General features: G+C 42.1%; 2 protein-coding genes across 2 annotated transcripts in view; both read left to right on the forward strand.

Moving 5' to 3' along the window:
• Positions 1 to 7,177: 7,177 nt before the first annotated feature.
• On the forward strand, positions 7,178 to 11,912 carry LOC308365960 (E3 ubiquitin-protein ligase TRIM35-like; the record flags this gene model as incomplete). Its single annotated transcript, XM_080839595.1, has 6 exons — positions 7,178 to 7,558; positions 7,992 to 8,087; positions 8,203 to 8,433; positions 10,269 to 10,291; positions 10,377 to 10,495; positions 11,362 to 11,912. The coding sequence occupies 6 exons, from the start codon at positions 7,178 to 7,180 to the stop codon at positions 11,910 to 11,912; spliced, it is 1,401 nt and encodes a 466-aa protein (XP_080695721.1).
• Positions 11,913 to 17,946: 6,034 nt separating this feature from the next.
• LOC308365962 (E3 ubiquitin-protein ligase TRIM35-like) overlaps positions 17,947 to 18,440 on the forward strand; it is a gene marked incomplete at both ends in the record, with an annotated part of 33,370 nt that continues 32,876 nt past the window's right edge. The window contains one exon of the mRNA XM_080839597.1: positions 17,947 to 18,342. Within this exon, the coding sequence (XP_080695723.1) occupies positions 17,947 to 18,342 (396 nt within the window). The remainder of the gene's footprint in view (positions 18,343 to 18,440) is intronic.

Here is an 18,440-nt window from a genome sequence, read left to right on the forward strand (position 1 = left end):
CCTATTTACTGAAGGCGTCACGCATGCGTTGCATTCAACCCTCGACGCTGTTGCACCACTGAAAAAGAGATTAAGAAAACTGAAAAAACTAGCCCCATGGTGCACTGATCAGACTCGTGCACTCAAACGAACCACACGAAAACTAGAAAAAAAATGGTACTCCACCAAACTTGAGGTATTTCTCATGGCGTGGAAGGATAGTCTCCTAAGATATAAACGTGTACTCTCTGAGGCGAAATCAGCTTACTATTCTTCATTGATTGATAGTAATAAAAACAACCCAAAGTTCTTATTTAACACTATTTCTAGGCTAACAAAAAACCACAACACAATCGAACATTCGGTTCCCATCATCTTTAGTGGTAATGATTTCATGACCTTTTTCAATAATAAAATCCTTAAAATAAGAGAACAAATCCAAAGCTTCCTCCCCCTCTGTGACCCTACACCCCTTCCAACATGCGCCAAGGTAACACCACTTCAACCGGGTGCTATCTTTGAATTCTTCGCACCCACCGACCTCCCTGAATTAAACTCCTTGATACTCTCATCTAAATCATCAACGTGCCTACTAGATCCTATCCCCACAAAATTACTTAAACATGCACTTCCCTTACTAAGTGAGACACTGCTCAATGTAATGAATAACTCACTTATCTCAGGCTACGTCCCACAATCTTTCAAAATAGCAGTGATAAAACCATCTCTTAAAAAACCTAACCTTGATCCCGATAATCTCGCTAACTATAGGCCCATATCTAACCTTCCTTTTTTGTCAAAAATACTTGAAAAACTAGTTGCTAAGCGACTTACTTCTTTTCTACATCAAAATAAAATTGAAGAAACCCTCCAATCCGGTTTTAGGGCCCACCACAGTACTGAAACGGCCTTAGTCAAAGTCTTAAATGACCTACTAATCGCATCTGATCATGGGTGCACCTCAATATTAGTTCTCCTAGACCTTAGTGCTGCTTTCGACACTATAGATCATCTGATCCTGTTACAGAGACTTGAACATCACGTTGGCATCAAAGGTTGTGCCCTATCTTGGTTTAGATCTTACCTCTCTGATCGCCATCGATTTGTTCATGTCCATGAGAAGTCGTCAAATCACACCAGAGTAAGCTACGGTGTCCCACAAGGCTCTGTCCTTGGACCACTGCTTTTTTCCCTCTATATGCTACCCTTAGGTGCTGTCATAAGGAAACATGGCATTAACTTCCATTGCTATGCTGACGACACCCAACTCTACCTATCAATGAAACCTGATGAAATTGTACATCTACCCAAGATAGAAGCTTGCCTCCATGATGTAAAATCTTGGATGACTAGCAACTTCCTGCTCCTCAACTCTGATAAAACTGAGGTTATGCTTGTAGGCCCCGATCAACTGAGAACTACACTATCTACCCATTTACCCACACTCAATGGCTTCCCAACACCCAACACTAACATCAAAAACCTTGGTGTAACTATCAACCAAGACCTCCTACTTGACTCACACATAAAACAGATCTCAAAGACATCATTTTTTCATTTACGCAATATTGCCAAAATTAGAAAGGTCCTATCCCTCCAAGATGCAGAAAAACTAATCCACGCATTTATTACTTCCCGCCTCGATTATTGTAATGCTCTCCTGTCCGGATGCAGCATCAACACAATAAAGAGCCTCCAACTTATACAGAACGCTGCTGCTCGTACACTCACCAGAACTAAAAAATATGAACACATCTCACCGGTACTCGCTTCTTTGCACTGGCTCCCCGTTAAAAGTAGAATCGACTTCAAAGTACTCCTACTAACATATAAAGCCCTAAACGATCTGGCTCCAAACTACCTTAAGGAATTAGTCGTCCCCTATTGCCCTCCAAGGCTGCTCCGTTCCCAGAGTGCAGGCCTCCTGGTAATTCCAAGAATATCAAAGACCACAATAGGAGGGAGAGCATTTAGCTACCAAGCCCCTCTCCTCTGGAACAATCTCCCTGCCTCCATCAGAGCTGCAGACACCGTGCCTATATTCAAATCAAGACTTAAGACATTCCTCTTTAGTGCATCATATAGCCAAAAGTAACCGCGCCAACAAACCAATCACCTACTGTACCAGTCACCCAGACATATCCGAACACAAATTCAAATATTACTTGCATTTAGTACCGCAACATCAAATGTGTTTCCTGTTTGCCGAGTGGATGCATGTACGACACAAATTCAAATATTACTTGCATTTAGTACTGCATTTAGTACCGCAACATCAAATGTGTTTCCTGTTTGCCGAGTGGATGCAAACAGATCACAACAAAAAACAAATTAAATTACTACTTGTAATTTAGTACCGCAACATCATATGTGTTTCCTGTTTGCCGAGTGGATGCATGTACGGCCCCGGCAAACAGATCACAACAAAAACAAATTAAATTACTACTTGTAATTTAGTACCGCAACATCAAATGTGTTTCCTGTTTGCCAAGTGGATGCATGTACGGCCCCGGCAAACAGATCACAACAAAAAACAAATTAAATTACCACTTGTAATTTAGTACCGCAACATCAAATGTGTTTCCTGTTTCCCGAGTGGATGCAAACAGATCACAACAAAAAACAAAATGTTCAATGCCAGAAAAACTAAACATATCTAAGTATTGCAATATGCAACAGGCAAACCGACACACAGGTGACACGTCCCTGGTTGGTGAAATGATTCATCTGTGTGTTTGTTCGTGCTGATTCCCGACTGACAGACCTGCAGACTGATTCGTCATTTCCTGTTTGTTAGATGGATCAGGAGGAGCCTTCTGGGCCTGATCACTCCCCTCCTCAGCCCGCCCCGAAACGCCCCTGCAGACCGGCCCCAGAGCAACACCAGCATCGCCCACGCCGCCCTGCTCCCCATCCTGGGCCCTCAACTCAGTCATCATCCCCTTGACGACTTCTCCCGCTGGATGTGACGACCCCCACCCTGGTCATCGGCAGCTCCATGGTCCGAGATGTCCACACCCCCCCCTTCAACAAGCGGCCCCTGCAAGGTCCACTGCCTCCCCGGAGCCAGGCGTGTTCCAATCGCTGATGGATGTGGAACTTTCCCTCCCCACCCCCACCACTCTGCACGTAGTCTCTCTACCTGGTCTACCCAGAGAAACCCTCGGCCAACCGCACCCACTGCCACTGCATTGCCGTACACCTACTCTACCCAATACCCTATGCTAGCATTTATGTACAATATACATTATTGCCTCCACCGAAATGTTTCTCTGTCCCTACATCCCCTACCCCTGTAACAGTAACCCTATTGCCTCAGTAATCTGGTCTTGTCTGTATCATGTATTTACCACCAGATGTATGTACACATATGTCCAGTGACCAAATGCTGGCTGTGTATTGCCCCTGTTGCTTCCTTTCCCCTTCTGCCACACTACCCTTCCCCTTCCCCCCTTCCCCCCGTCCCACCTTCCTGTCTCCACCCGGCCGACCTCAAGCAGATGGGTCCCCCCCTATGTGCCGTGGTTCTGCTCAAGGTTTCTTCCTGCCTAACAGGGAGTTTTTTCTTGCCCCTGTTGCCGTTGTGCATGCACTAAGGGGGTTCAGGCTCTGGGCTCTGTTAAGCGCCGAGAGGCAATTGTATTGTTATGGCGCTATACAAATAAAATTGAATTGAATTGAATTGAATTCTCATATTCATCGGGACTTGCATACGTTACTAACCATTTCCCTCTTCTAACATGGCATCGTAAGCACACACGATTACATATTTGGCCTTCATATAGCCATACACGCAAAGCACATACTCGAACTTCGCGCTGCACATATAGGCTCGTCCTCTTTCACCCCACACATGTATGTTTACGAACGTGCACACACATGCACGCAGAACTAAGGTGGTCAAGACAAAGGAACACACACACACACATATTTTCAGGCGTGCTCCTAACAGTGCACACAAAAACTCCCTCTCCCTTACACATTCATATACTCCTTCAATTAATTAGTTAGATACATTTAGCTAGATTACATATTGTGTGTTATTCTCTTATCATTGTGTAAATAAATACTTTGATTTATATACGCTGGTTTATTTAATGTTACACAAGAATGGACATTGTCAACCTCTTCTATTCAGAACTCCAATGACCTTCAACCACACTTAATTAATAAGGTAACTTTGTTTGTAGTTATTCATTTAATTATTAATCAGAGTTCCAAATTGATAGTATAATATATTTAATGAGACTGATATATTTAATGAGACTGATTTGTGGATTATCATTACTTTGACCACTGTGAAGAACACTACACTTTGTGTGGCGCCCCCTAGGTGTTCAATTTAATTGATCTGCCTTTTGTTGAATGGTTGATCCCTGTCCAATCGGGTGAGATTACCGACATAATGTTGCTGTTGCAAGGACAGCACCAGTATGTCTTGGTGGCCATTGTGAAGACAATATCACAATTCAAACACAATTTACCCACATTCACCCGGCACCTGCTCACTGGGTAAGATACCAATTTCACCTACACAAGCATAGTGGATGAGTTGCCTTTAAGCACACAGATCACACACTCACAACATAGGCGGAGATCCAGGGGGGGACGTGTGTCCCCCTACCATGAAGTTTGTTGTCCCCCCCAACAAACAATTTTTGGGGAGAAAAATATAGGAATATGAAATAAACGCACGATGACACAAGCGGTGCTTATTATTAACGTAAAATAATGTGCTTTTTAAGTGTTGAAAAATCATTATCCCCCTATTCCTCAAAGTTGTTTGGTTCACATGCTGTTTCCAACTGGCGGGGCTACAGACAGCTCCATCTTTCAGTCAATCTGCCCAGTACATGGTCAGGTTGTGAGATTGTTTCGTCCTCTTCACCACTACCATTATGATAAAAGAAATGTAAAGAGATTTACCTCATTCTCGAACGCAGTAAGAACATGTAAAGAAGTAGTTTTTATAAACTCCATTTACGAAGTTCCAATCAATATGCACAAGTATACGTTTAAAAATGGATTGACATGACAACTTGAACGTTTGCCGATAACACACGCATGCATGTATTAACGATAGCTAGCTAGACAGTTAGGACAGAGTCCTGTCAGGGGCAGGTTAATGCTAGTTAATAAGCGTAGGTCTACATCTCAGTGCCTCTCCAGATAAGTTAAATTAACTGAAGTTAAATTAATGTCATTTTTTCTTCGGTACTTGAACAACGCTGGTATTAAGGACATGGTGCGATAGTGGTACAAGAGGTCGTATAGTCATTAGAAAGTTGCTAGATCGAACTAAGAATAGAATAGTAAGTAATAGAACTTATTTTGAGCATCAAGTTCTCTTGGACTTTGGACATTATTTGTCTGTGAGTAGATATTTCTTGTTAGTGCATTTAATGCCGTTTAGATAATTCAGAAGGCACTTTGAATTTCTGTTTGTAAATGTGATAAGAGAATTTGGTATTTAGCAGTTTATGCTTGCTCTCGTGAAAGCAATTTTTTCAGAGTTTCGCAGCGGTCTGTTAGCAGGAATTAATGTATGAAAGAACGTTGGGATGGCCCCTTCAAATCAACGGTACTTTTTGGAACATTCTGAAGAGCCGTATAATAAATATATGTATATATACTAGTGCTGTCAGTTGAACGCGTCAACGCAAGCCCATTTTAATGCCGTAAATGTTGTTATCGCTCGATTAACGCGTTGTAAAAAAAAATAAATAAAAAAATCGTTTTGCTCTCCCAAACAGTGTAGTAGTCTAATGTTACGTTTGAGTGAATGGTGAGCGTGATACGGCGAAATGGATGATAAAAAGCTTCTGAAAGTTGTGTTGAAAAAAAAAAAAAGCAAGCTTTACTGTTGTCTGAAAATGTCAAGTATAGGCTTACCTTTTATTGGTAACCTAACTGTTATGGTTCATTGTTTTTGAAATAAGAGGCCTGACTTCTATGTTCACAGCAAACTTGAAAAAAAGAAAATATTAAGCCATGGTTTAACTGCTCTATAGGTTGAGTCCTTGTTTATCTGAAATGTGCATTTTATAATTTTATTTTGTACCGCCCTGTTAGGCAATGTTGTTTTTCAATAAAATAAAACATTGCATAAAGCAAGCCAATCCACTTTTCCATGTTGATAAGAGCATTAAAAAAATTATTGAAGTGACATTTAGAATAGATACAAATTTGCGATTAATACATTTACGATTAATCGCGATTAATTTTGAGTTAACTATGACAAAACTGCGATTAATCTCGATTAAATATTTTAATCGTTTGACAGCACTAATATATACCTATACTGTATATCCAGTCCTTGGAAACTGCACATGAGCAATAAAATAATGACTAAGTAATAATGTTAGTAGGGCTAAGGTTAAAGAATATGATAATGTTACTGAAAAATCAGACACAGTGGATGTGCTGAGAGTGTGTACACTGGAGGTGTCATTCACAGCACAGACAGCTCTCTGTGTAACTGTGAAGGAACAGTTCTGCAGTAGGAATGAGATCAGAACAACATTTCTGTGGATAGTGAAGGAAAAACACTGACATGAAGCCTGTTTATGACTGTAAGTTAGAGCTCACTCATCCAGGTACTTTGACCTCTGATCCTCAAGACAAGGAGGCACTAAAGAACTGTTTATTGGAGGACTGTTGTGAGCCTGACTAATCAGCTCCCTGCTCCTCCAGATCCCTCCCTCTGACTCTCCTTTCCTGAAGGAGGAGGTGAAGCTCAGTGAAGGACAGCTGCTGTGTTCCCCGTCACACCGTCACAAAACTGCTCTAGCAGGTCAGGTGAGAATCAACTAAAAACACTCAAACAGCAGACAGAGGGAGAGGGGGGGGGCGGGGTGGAGCAGAGTGTGTGAGAGAAGATAGGAGGAGCCAACACTGACAGCTTTATAGAGGAAACTGGTTATGAGGAAGTGAAGCTCAGTGACAGACGGCAGCTTTGTTCCACGTTACACCTCTACAAATGTTCTAGCAGGTGAGAGACTATTTTAAAACACTCAAACTGGACATAATTGTTTTCATAAAGACGTTGGAGAGGTTGCCATGCTTGCATACATAGGTTAAAATCACAAGAGCTCAGAAACTGACTGGATTTGGCAAACTCCTGAAAGTGAAAGTAAAGTTTTGGGAAAAGTTACAACGAGAGGGAAGCTTGCATGAGATTTACATTGACTCTTGGAAAATGGCTTCGAAGCTAGAGGAAGATTTCTGCTGTCCTGTGTGCACTGACATCTTCAAGGACCCAGTCCTTCTGTCATGTAGTCACAGCTTCTGTAAAGTCTGTCTGCAGCAGTTCTGGGAAACCAAAGGATCCAGAGATTGTCCAGTCTGCAGGAGGAGGTCATCAAAGGCTGAGCCACCAACCAACCTTGCATTAAGAAACCTGTGTGAGACATTTTTACAGGAGAGAGGTCAGAGAGGAGCACTCTGTAGTCTCCATGGCGACAAATTCAAGCTGTTTTGTCATGATGATCAGCAGCTTGTGTGTCTGGTATGCCGAGACTCAAAACTCCACAGGAATCACCAGTTCAGTCCCATTGCTGAAGCAGCAGTTGACCGCAAGGTAAGTTTGATACAAATTTATGAAAAATATGGATAATTAACAACAAGCTACAGCCTAATATTAAGTCCTTCATTATAAACAATAATAATCACAAAATTAAAAATCCCTGTAGTTGCTGTTATTACTGTAACTCAACACTTGGTGGCAGCACCATCATTTCAATCATTTGCACCCTCAAGAATGTGTTCACAATCATCCAACTGAAATGCATCCATTTGTTGCTTTAGGGGTGGCAATCCATGTTATGCCAAAGTCGCATTTAAGAATCACTAACATGTAGGATTTAATTTGTCTTCATAATTTTACATTCAGGATTTTCATAAATTTGCCAGCAAATGTTGGAATAGTCACAAAGACATCTCTGAGGGGCGTCACTAATTGCTTTGCATGTAAAAGATAGCTGTATTATTCTCTCTCTATCTCTCTCTTCCAGGAGGAGCTCAAGGTCAAAGTGGATCCCTTAAAGGAAAAGCTAAAGGCTTTTGAAAAAGTAATACTCAACTATGATGGAACAGCAAAACACATTAAGGTGAGAGTCAGGACTCAAACACATATCTACAGACGTTGGAAGGAGCTTTTATGAAGTCTGTTAATCCAGAGGAATTCCCTAGTAGACACTTTCTCTATTATTGACCTTATTCCAGACTCAGGCCCAGCACACAGAGAAGATGATCAAGGAGGAGTTTGAGAAGCTGCACCAGTTTCTACGAGATGAAGAGACAGCCAGGATAGCTGCACTGAGGAAGGAAGAGAAGCAGAAGAGTCAGATGATGAAGGAGAAGATTGAGAAGATGAGCAGAGCGATCTCATCTCTTTCAGACACAATCAGAGCCATAGAAGAGAAGATGAGAGCTGATGACGTCACAGTTCTGCAGGTAAGAACCAATCCTGTTTTTCTTTTTTCCTAAACCAGTGTCATTAAAGCAGCACAACGGAACAATAGCTATTCGCTAAAGGTATGCTAGCAGCTAAAACTAACGAAATCTCTTGAAATGTGCTGACTTCGACATTATGACAAACTAGTTACTCAACGACTGTCCTTACACTGTCGAACATCAAGCAAGTGCAACATAAGACAAAGCAAGACGTCAAATAAGCTACTTACTAGTAGTAAACAAGTCAGGTCGGCGGGCTGCGGAAGGCAAAACTACAGAACGCAGTTATATGCAGGGTGCGATTTGTCCAAAAACCAGAGGGGGGGATGTTTTTTTTTTTTTTTTTTTTATCATGAAAAAAAAAACAAGCAATACATAGGCCTAATTCTCTTTATGCATCATATATGTCTATGATATGATAATCGCTGCTAGACGCTCAATTATTGTGCTCCCTCTCATTCACGTTGAAATACTGAAACCGAAATTGAAACTGAAACGCAACTGTTTTGGACAGAACTCGCTAATTCAGTGAACAAATAGGCTATTTTCATATTCATTGTACAGTAAGGAAAGCCAGCGAGTTCTGAGAATGCCGACAGTTCGGGTAAGGTGAACGTTAGTGTCAGCGATGCAAGTGTAAGAAAACGCTGTCACAACCTGTCTGTTTTTCTTTGTTTTTTTAATACTTGAGGGTTATCCCCCCCATGTATGAAATTCATCCAGCTGAGGTGGGGATGTAAAAACCAGAGGGGGGGTAAATCCCCCCCATCCCCCCCGGCAAATCGCACCCTGGTTATATGCCTATAGACCCTGCTATCGCAATGGCACGGACGCGATTCTCCATATTAAAAGTCATTGCAGCGCCCTTTTTTTTAAGCTGTTATTTTAAGGTTAAACTGCTTATCATAACCCTAATCCTGAAGTATAATTGTTGCATATTGGGGCTTTAACAGGAGTAAATCATTTCTGATTCCACAAAGAAAACTGGTTTATACACTATATGTATGGAAATGATAATAATATAGGGTTCCATGAATGGGTCAGTGGCTAAAAAGCTATGCATTATGTAAACAACCCACTCAGGATTACATGTTCTATACTTAACCATAAAGACGGCAAGTAATACTGATTAGAACCTTATTGGAGGTACTGAACCCTGCAAGCTTCATCAGTGCATTGGCCGAACCCTTCGTAATTTGAAAAATAAATTATGATTTCTTCAAAACGTAGGTATATATAAAAATGGCCCGACATTGCTAATGTGAACCGGGCTATACTGTGTGTGTCTTGACCCCTGCCGAACCCCTGAAAGTGACTCAACGAACCCCTGGGGTTCGATCGAACCCAGGTTAAGAACCACTGGATTAGAAGTTCTTAATTACTTAATGTATTAATTCATGATAGTGTTAAGATCCTGGGAGCATTACTGGCATTAATATTTCTGAAGTTCCCTTTAAAGTAACACTATGTAATTTTTGGTATCATCCTCAAATTAATTTTGATAGCATATGGTCATGGAAAGGACAGATAAACACCTGTGTCTTTCCCACTAGCCATCCAGGATATGCCCTATAGTTTTGTGTAACGGGCTGGTACACCCTGCAAAAATGGTAAAAAAAAAAAAACTTTCACAGCTTGACATTGCCAGCTATACTGCCAAAAGACACAATTGGGCTATAGGTAGTATTTTCAAGGTTTTTGCATGCCTTTAGGTAGTTAGCTTGCTAGTTTTGGAAAATAGCTCCTTATTGCTGCTTTAAGTGGTTAATGTAGGATCATTTAATGTCAAGTGTTAATGCAATGTTTACATCTTTTGTTCTTTGGTGTTTGTCCAGAACTACAAGAGCACAGTGGAAAGGTGAGTGATCTGCCTCCTGTCTCTCTCTTCTCTGTTGTTCTGAACCCAAACCCACAGCAGCACTGACTCCTGAATGTTATTCCAGAGCCCAGTGCACACTGCAGGATCCAGAGAGGGTTTCAGGAGCTCTGATCAATGTGGCAAAACACCTTGGCAACCTGAAGTTCAGAGTCTGGAAGAAGATGCAGGAGATTGTCCAATACAGTAAGTACTGACTGCAACAGACACATACACCTACACAGACACTGTAACGACCGGCTCGTGGGTCACAACATAAAACGTAGCTTGTAACAAAAAGGCTATTATTAACGACAAAAGGTTGATCCAAAGGTAAAAGTCTAAGGGTGTTCATAGATGCGTGGATGCATGAAAGTGGGTATGTAGGTGAGTAGGAGTTTTTGCCAAAAGTGTGTATGGGTAGCGGAAGCTGAGAAGGGCCTCCCATCAGACGTGGTTAATCACTGCTCATCATGCTTCGTTGTAGGTCCACAGCCTGCTGCCTCCATATGGCCAGTATAGGGACTGCAGGCAGGGTGCGCAGGGGCACAGGGGATCGTAACAGACACAGTTACAGACACAGACACAGACACAGACACACACACATACACACACACACAAACTTACACACACACACACACACACACACACACACACACACACACACACACACACACACAGATAAGGGGCCATACATCAATCATCATGATCAATGCACACATCTTTACTACTAGAGCTCATAGCGTCTCTGTTTCTGTTCTTTCTGATGTTAAAGTGAAAATATGTTTGATAATTAGTAATATAATAAATAAATAAAATAATTCAGTTTGATGCTTTGAAAGCACACCAATTGCATTACGTAATAAATGAATAAATACAATAAATGAATGGGATTTAAACATGACTTCTGACCACACCCACTTCAGGCCTTCTATCTGAATCCAGTTCCAAAGATGGATCATTTTGATGGTTTAACAGACACAAATACAGATACAGATAATGACCTCTAGTTTGTTTTTGTGTATGTATCTCTTTTTGTGTGCTCTTTCCACCTTGTGTTTCTCACTCTGCAGCTCCTATAACTCTGGATCCCAACACTGCACACCCAATACTCATCCTGTCTGAGGATCTGACCAGTGTGAGATATGGTGATGAGAACCAGCAGCTTCCTGATAACCCAGAGAGATTTGATGTGTATGCCAACATCCTGGGCTCTGAGGGCTTTAACTCAGGGACTCACTGCTGGAATGTGATGGTTGGAGAGGTCACATGTTGGAGTGTGGGTGTGATGACAGAGTCTGGCCAGAGGAAGGGAGACTGTAACTCCATGAGTGGACTGTGGTATGTGTGGTATATAGATGGTAAATATGGAGCCAGTTCTACACCACAGGCCTCCACTCTCCTCACAGGGAAGCAGAAACTCCAGAGGATCAGAGTGCAGCTGGACTGGGACACAGGAGAGCTGTCATTCTCTGACCCTGATAATAACACACAACTACACACTTTCAAACACACTTTCACTGAGAGAGTGTTTCCATACTTTAATGTTGGCTGTAAACTCTTTCCTCTGAGGATGTTACCAGTGAGAGCTTCAGTGAAAGTAGAGCAGCATAGCAAGAGATGATGTCACTTCCTTTTGCCAGGTTAATAATGACTTTAAACTAGAATAGATATAAATAGAATAGAAAAGCCTTTATTGTCATTTTATTTGCATACAGTGAAATTTTCATGCTATTAAAATGTCCTCATGCATTACGATTTCTGACCTGTTCCGTGGCTACTGCCTTAAGAATACCCATAAGTAGCTGAAGAATCACATGATCTGAAGTGTGTACAAATATTCCAGACAGAAATATTAAATGAATAATATTATAATTCTTCTTGATTATAAATGGAATGGAGAATCTAAAGTGGTAGGCCTACCGCCATTATCCATGAGAGTAGTTTAATTCATCATGCTTTTCTAAAGGGAATAATATTGTATATTATTTTACAAACCGTAACTGAAAGTGGTGAATGTATGTGCCATAGTTTACTAGCAAGCTTTTGAATAACTGAGATCCTGAAACAGTGGAGCAGCTCAGCTTCAGCTTCATTAGTCTGATCAGACTCTGAGGTCCTGAAACAGTGGAGCAGCTCAGCTTCAGCTTCATTATTCTGATCAGACTCTGAGGTCCTGAAACAGTGGAGCAGCTCAGCTTCAGCTTCATTATTCTGATCAGACTCTGAGGTCCTGAAACAGTGGAGCAGCTCAGCTTCAGCTTCATTAGTCTGATCAGACTCTGAGGTCCTGAAACAGTGGAGCATCTCAGCTTCAGGACTGTATGAGGGGGGGGGGGGAGCTGTTTGAATGGGTTTCTCATTTATATGATTTTTTTCTTTCTTTTTATTTTGAATGATGCGGCTTTAGACAATTTAATTGTTTTTAATTCAAATAAAATGTAATTGAATTGAAAAGGCCAATATTGTCGTATTTTATGGCATCTGGTTAGAAAACAAAAAAATAAATAGACCAAAATTGTCTTTCATGTTTTAGGTCATCTGCTTAGAGCTGTGGCTAATAGTCACTGATGCTGACAAATGGGATCCTGTGGCAAAACTCTTCAACACAATCTCCTTTAATCTTCATCCAGCATAACCCCACTGACCTCATCCAGCATAACCCCACTGACCTCATCCAGCATAACCCCACTGACCTCATCCATCATAACCCCACTGACCTCATCCAGCATAGCCACACTGTCTCCATCCAGCACAACCACACTGACCTCATCCAGCATAACCACACTGACCTCATCCAGCATAACCCCACTGACCTCATCCAGCACACTGACCTCATCCAGCATAACCCCACTGACCTCATCCAGCACACTGACCTCATCCAGCATAACCCCACTGACCTCATCCAGCATAACCCCACTGACCTCATCCAGCATAACCCCACTGACCTCATCCAGCATAACCCCACTGTCCTCATCCAGCATAACCCCACTGACCTCATCCAGCATAACCCCACTGACCTCATCCAGCATAACCCCACTGACCTCATCCAGCATAACCCCACTGACCTCATCCAGCACACTGACCTCATCCAGCATAACCCCACTGACCTCATCCAGCATAACCCCACTGACCTCATCCAGCATAACCCCACTGTCCTCATCCAGCATAACCCCACTGTCTTCATCCAGCATAACCCCACTGTGTCCATCCAGCACAACCACACTGACCTCATCCACCCCACTGACCTCATCCAGCATAACCCCACTGTCTTCATCCAGCATAGCCACACTGTCTTCATCCAGCATAACCCCACTGACCTCATCCAGCATAACCCCACTGACCTCATCCAGCATAACCCCACTGTCTTCATCCAGCATAACCCCACTGTCTTCATCCAGCATAACCAGACTGTCTTCATCCATCATAACCCCACTGTAAAAAAGTAGCAACTTCCTGCATACTGATGCTTTCCAAAGCTCCTGATCAGAAAATGGCGTCCTCAGGTAATCAATAGATGAGTTCTGAGTTCAGCCAGGTGATTATTTGTTGTGGTTTCATCGTGGAGAATTGTGGGAGAAAGGCTTTGGTCTGGGTATTTATCCAGCACATCAGGTTTAGTGCTGAATGCCAACAGTGCCCCTACTGGCAGGTGCAGTGTAGTGTCTGCAGGTATGACCTTGGAAATGAAAGGATAAACCCATGCAGTTCTGCTGATAAACTGAAGAGAAGCTATTTACTGAAAGATGAGTTAACTGGATTGTATTAACGTTTTATCTAAATACACAAATACGTACATATTAAAAGTTGTGAGTAAATGTATGGATATCATATTTATTTATAAAATGAATTTCAGTTTGCAGTCATTCATTTATCAATAAAACCGTTTAAGCTTCTTTTCAAAAGATAGGAATATGTGCTTTTTTAAAATAACCTTAACATTTTTTATTTATCATTTAGATGCAACCTGAAATTCATTAAATGTATGTAATATTTATAAAACACATTGTAAAATACAACATTCTAAAATTAATAATTCAGAGTAGATATTAATAAATACTTTTATAAAACAGTGATGCTATGTGAAGTAGCTACGCTGGGCTAAAGACAGATGTCCACAAGTGAAGGTGAAAGGTCAAAGTGATGTGTGTGTGTGTGTGTGTCTCTGTGTGTTAGTGTGTGGGTGTGTGTGAGTGTGTGTGTGTGTGTGTGTGTGTGTGTGTGTGTGTTTGTGTGCGTGTGTGTTTGTGTGTGTGTGATGTTTTCACCTGACATCAACAAAAGAGCAAGGTGCTCGATACCTGGCTTTTGAAATCGAGTTTGGTTGACTGTTGAACTACGTCAACACACTGGACATGTAAAACAACTACCGGGAACAGTACACTGCAATAGGACACATTAGCTGTTATGCTAATAGTTCGATTAGTATTCCCCTTCACACTACTAACAGGCACAGGACACATTAGCTGTTATGCTAATAACATTAGCTGTTATGCTAATAGTTCGATAAGTATTCCCCTTCACACTACTAACAGGCACAGGACACATTAGCTGTTATGCTAATAACATTAGCTGTTATGCTAATAATTAGATTAGTTTTCCCCTCCTCACTACTAACAGACACAGGACACAGTAGCTGTTATGCTAATAGTTCAATTAGTATTCCCCTACTCACTACTAACAGGCACAGGACACATTAGCTGTTATGCTAAAAGTTACATTAGTTTTCCCCTCCTCACTACTAACAGGCACAGGACACATTAGCTGCTAATAGTTTTGTTTAATTAGGCTGACCATATCTGAGTTTGAGAAAAAGAGGACACTTTATCGCGGGGCGGGGGGGGGGGGCGGGGGTGCGTGTAGTGTATAGCATACAGATGACCCCGCCTCCTCCACCGCAACGAGGTTTTACCATCATGCATATGTCATGTGCTGTTGTAAACAATGCAACAAGTCACTAGTTGCATTGTTTACAACAGCACATGACATCTGCATGTGGAAAAGATACTAGTTACTATTGGAAGCGGCAAGGTGCTCAGTGCTGCCGGATTGGAAATGGCGAAGTATCGTACCAAATGCTTAAAATGATCGTCTTTGGAGGATAATTATCGTGCATCTGGCAACACTGAGAGGGTGGTCGACCAATGACAGTTCTCTTAAGTCCGAGTTCGCGCAAGAAGGTGGAACAAAAGGGAGATACCCTTTCCAAAAGTTGTAAGTGTGTAAAAACTAGTTTGTGAAAGACCCAAAGAAACACAAATATTTGACTAGGCAAAATACCGGACGATTTTGGAATCCCTGCCGGACGCATTTTTTAGGTCTCGAAAAGAGGACATGTCCGGGTAAAAGAGGACATCTGGTCACCCTAGTTTAGTAGTCTCCTGCGACATTGCAACAATGAATGTAAATCTGTTTACAGAATTTTGTGGAATTAAAAATCAAGTTATAAACCGTTGACATTTAGTAACATTATCAGGTCTCTGTTGGAGAGTAAGAAATGCCCATAGTCTGTAGTCACGGTAACAAACAAGTTTAAGTGGCTAGCAGTTGATGAGAAACACGGACAGGACACATTATATTTTACCATTCAAGATATAATTGAGCTTTTCCCCAATTAAAAGAGGAATATGTGCTTGGCTGACTGACATCTTAATCTGCCCTTTGCTCAGTGAGTAGTGCTGCATGAAAATGAGTAGTGTTGAGTTTTTGAGTAGTGTTGGAGAGTAGTGTTGGTGAAAAATGTTTGTGAGTAGTGTTGGTGAGTAGTGTTGGTGTGTAGTGTTGGTGAGTAGTGTTGGTGTGTAGTGTTGGTGAGTAGTGTTGGTGAGTAGTCTTGGTGTGTAGTGTTGGTGTGTAGTGTTGGTGAGTAGTGTTGGTGAGTAGTGTTGGTGTGTAGAGTTGGTGAGTAGTGTTGGTGAGTAGTGTTGGTGTGTAGTGTTGGTGAGTAGTGTTGGTGAGTAGTGTTGGTGTGTAGTGTTGGTGAGTAGTGTTGGTGAGTAGTGTTGGTGAGTAGTGTTGATGAGTAGTGTTGATGAGTAGTGTTGGTGAGTAGTGTTGGCGTGTAGTGTTGGTGAGTAGTGTTGATGAGTAGTGTTGGTGAGTAGTGATGATGAGTAGTGATGCATGAAGATGTATAGTGTTGGTGAGTAGTGATGGTGAGTAGTGTTGCATGAAGATGAGTTGTGTTGGTGTGTAGTGTTGGTGAGTAGTGTTGGTGTGTAGTGTTGGTGAGTAGTGATGGTGAGTAGTGTTGGTGAGTACTGTTGGTGTGTAGTGTTGGTGAATAGTGTTGGTGAGTAGTGATGGTGAGTAGTGTTGGTGAGTAGTGTTGGTGAGTAGTGCTGGTGAGTAGTGTTGGTGAGTAATGTTGCATGAAGATTTATAGTGTTGGTGAGTAGTGATGGTGAGTAGTGATGCATGAAGATTTATAGTGTTGATGAGTAGTGTTGGTGTGATATGTTGGTGAGTAGTGTTGGTAGTGTTGTATGAAGAGTCTAACAGTTTGCCTTGAACACAAAAACTGATCAGAATGTAATTGCTGCATCATCTGGACCTATTTGTTGGTCCGGGACAAATTGTCCATGACAGCTCGTTCATGTGTTTTTAGGGCCGAGTAGATAAGCTTGTCCTGCGCTATCCATGACAGTGAGCAATGGATGACCTTCTCATGACATTCAAAACTGAATGTCTGCACCTGTATGGGCGTGGCATGTCCCAGTCATGCCTCAGGTCCACTTAGCAGAGGTCTTTGGCAGCCTTGGCTCCTGCTCTACCTGTATGCACAGGTGAGGCCACCCCTCCGTTCACTTCCCCTCCCCTTGACTCACGCTCTCAGAATGAAGAAGAGACGCAGCAGGAGACTCCATTACTTCACACAGCAGGTCTCATCGTGTGCTTGTTTTGTTGTGTTAATCTGACGATAGAGAGGCTGATTTTAGGGTAAAATAGGTTACAATAGGTTACTAAAAGATTAGTTATTGATTGAGAATGAATGTCCCGGTCATGTGTCAGTTACACAGCAAAGCTTATTTTATGAGTGAGGACAAACTCGAGTAGCTTGCTTGACACTAGGTCACAGCCTTCTGCTCATTTAATTACACACACACACACACACACACACACACACACACACACACACACACACACACACACACACACACAGCCTCTGGCAAACAGTTCTTGAATTCTTCAAGCAGTAGGAGCTGTCAGCTGTTCTTTATAGACACATTTGCATTGCATGAATGGGCGTGTCCCAGTCATGACTCAGGTGCACATAGCAAACACATTGCGTAATGTTTCTGCCGTGGTCTTGGCAGTGGGTACACCTGCTCTACTTGTTCAGTTACAGCAACCCTCCCTTATCCCTGCCCTCCACTTGACTAATCATCCCAGAACGAGGAAGAGATGCGAAAGGGGACATTGTGTGCTTGTTTATTCGAACTAAAGTGCTACTGCGTTAAACGGCTCTCGTTGTGGGCTTGTTTATTCGAACTAAAGTGCTACTGCGTTAAACGTCTCTCAGTGTGTGCGTGTTCATTAGAACTAGATGATCTACTGCGTTAAACAGAAGTGTGGGGGGTGGACACTCTATTGAATGAAGAGGTAAACACAGGGGTCATTTAGGGACTAGCTAACAAAATATTTCCACTGGAGAGAATATGGCTTCTAATTTCGAAGAGGATTTCACCTGTCCTGTGTGCTGTGACATCTTCACAGACCCTGTGCTCCTGTCATGTAGTCACTGCTTCTGTAAAGCCTGTCTGCAGCGCTTCTGGGGAACCAAAGGATCCAGAGAATGTCCAGTCTGCAGGAGGAGATCATCAAGGGAACAACCTCCCCTTAATCTCCACTTAAGGAACCTGTGTGAGACCTTCTTACAGGAGAGAGGTCAGAGAGCTTCAGCAGGGTCTGAGGTGCTCTGCAGTCTGCACAGTGAGAAACTCAAACTGTTCTGTCTGGAGGATAAACAACCTGTGTGTGTGGTGTGTCGAGACTCAAAACAACACATCAACCACGAGTTCCAACCTGTAGATGAGGCAGCATCTGACTTTAAGGTGAATTACATTCATGAGGTTTTACAAGGCTAGCCTATACAACAAGCCTATACAAATACAAAGAATTATTTGCTGTGTCAATAGTACTGCAATGTTCA

Source organism: Sprattus sprattus (genome assembly GCF_963457725.1).
Source record: "Sprattus sprattus genome assembly, chromosome: 5".
Taxonomy (NCBI): Eukaryota; Metazoa; Chordata; class Actinopteri; order Clupeiformes; family Clupeidae; genus Sprattus; species Sprattus sprattus.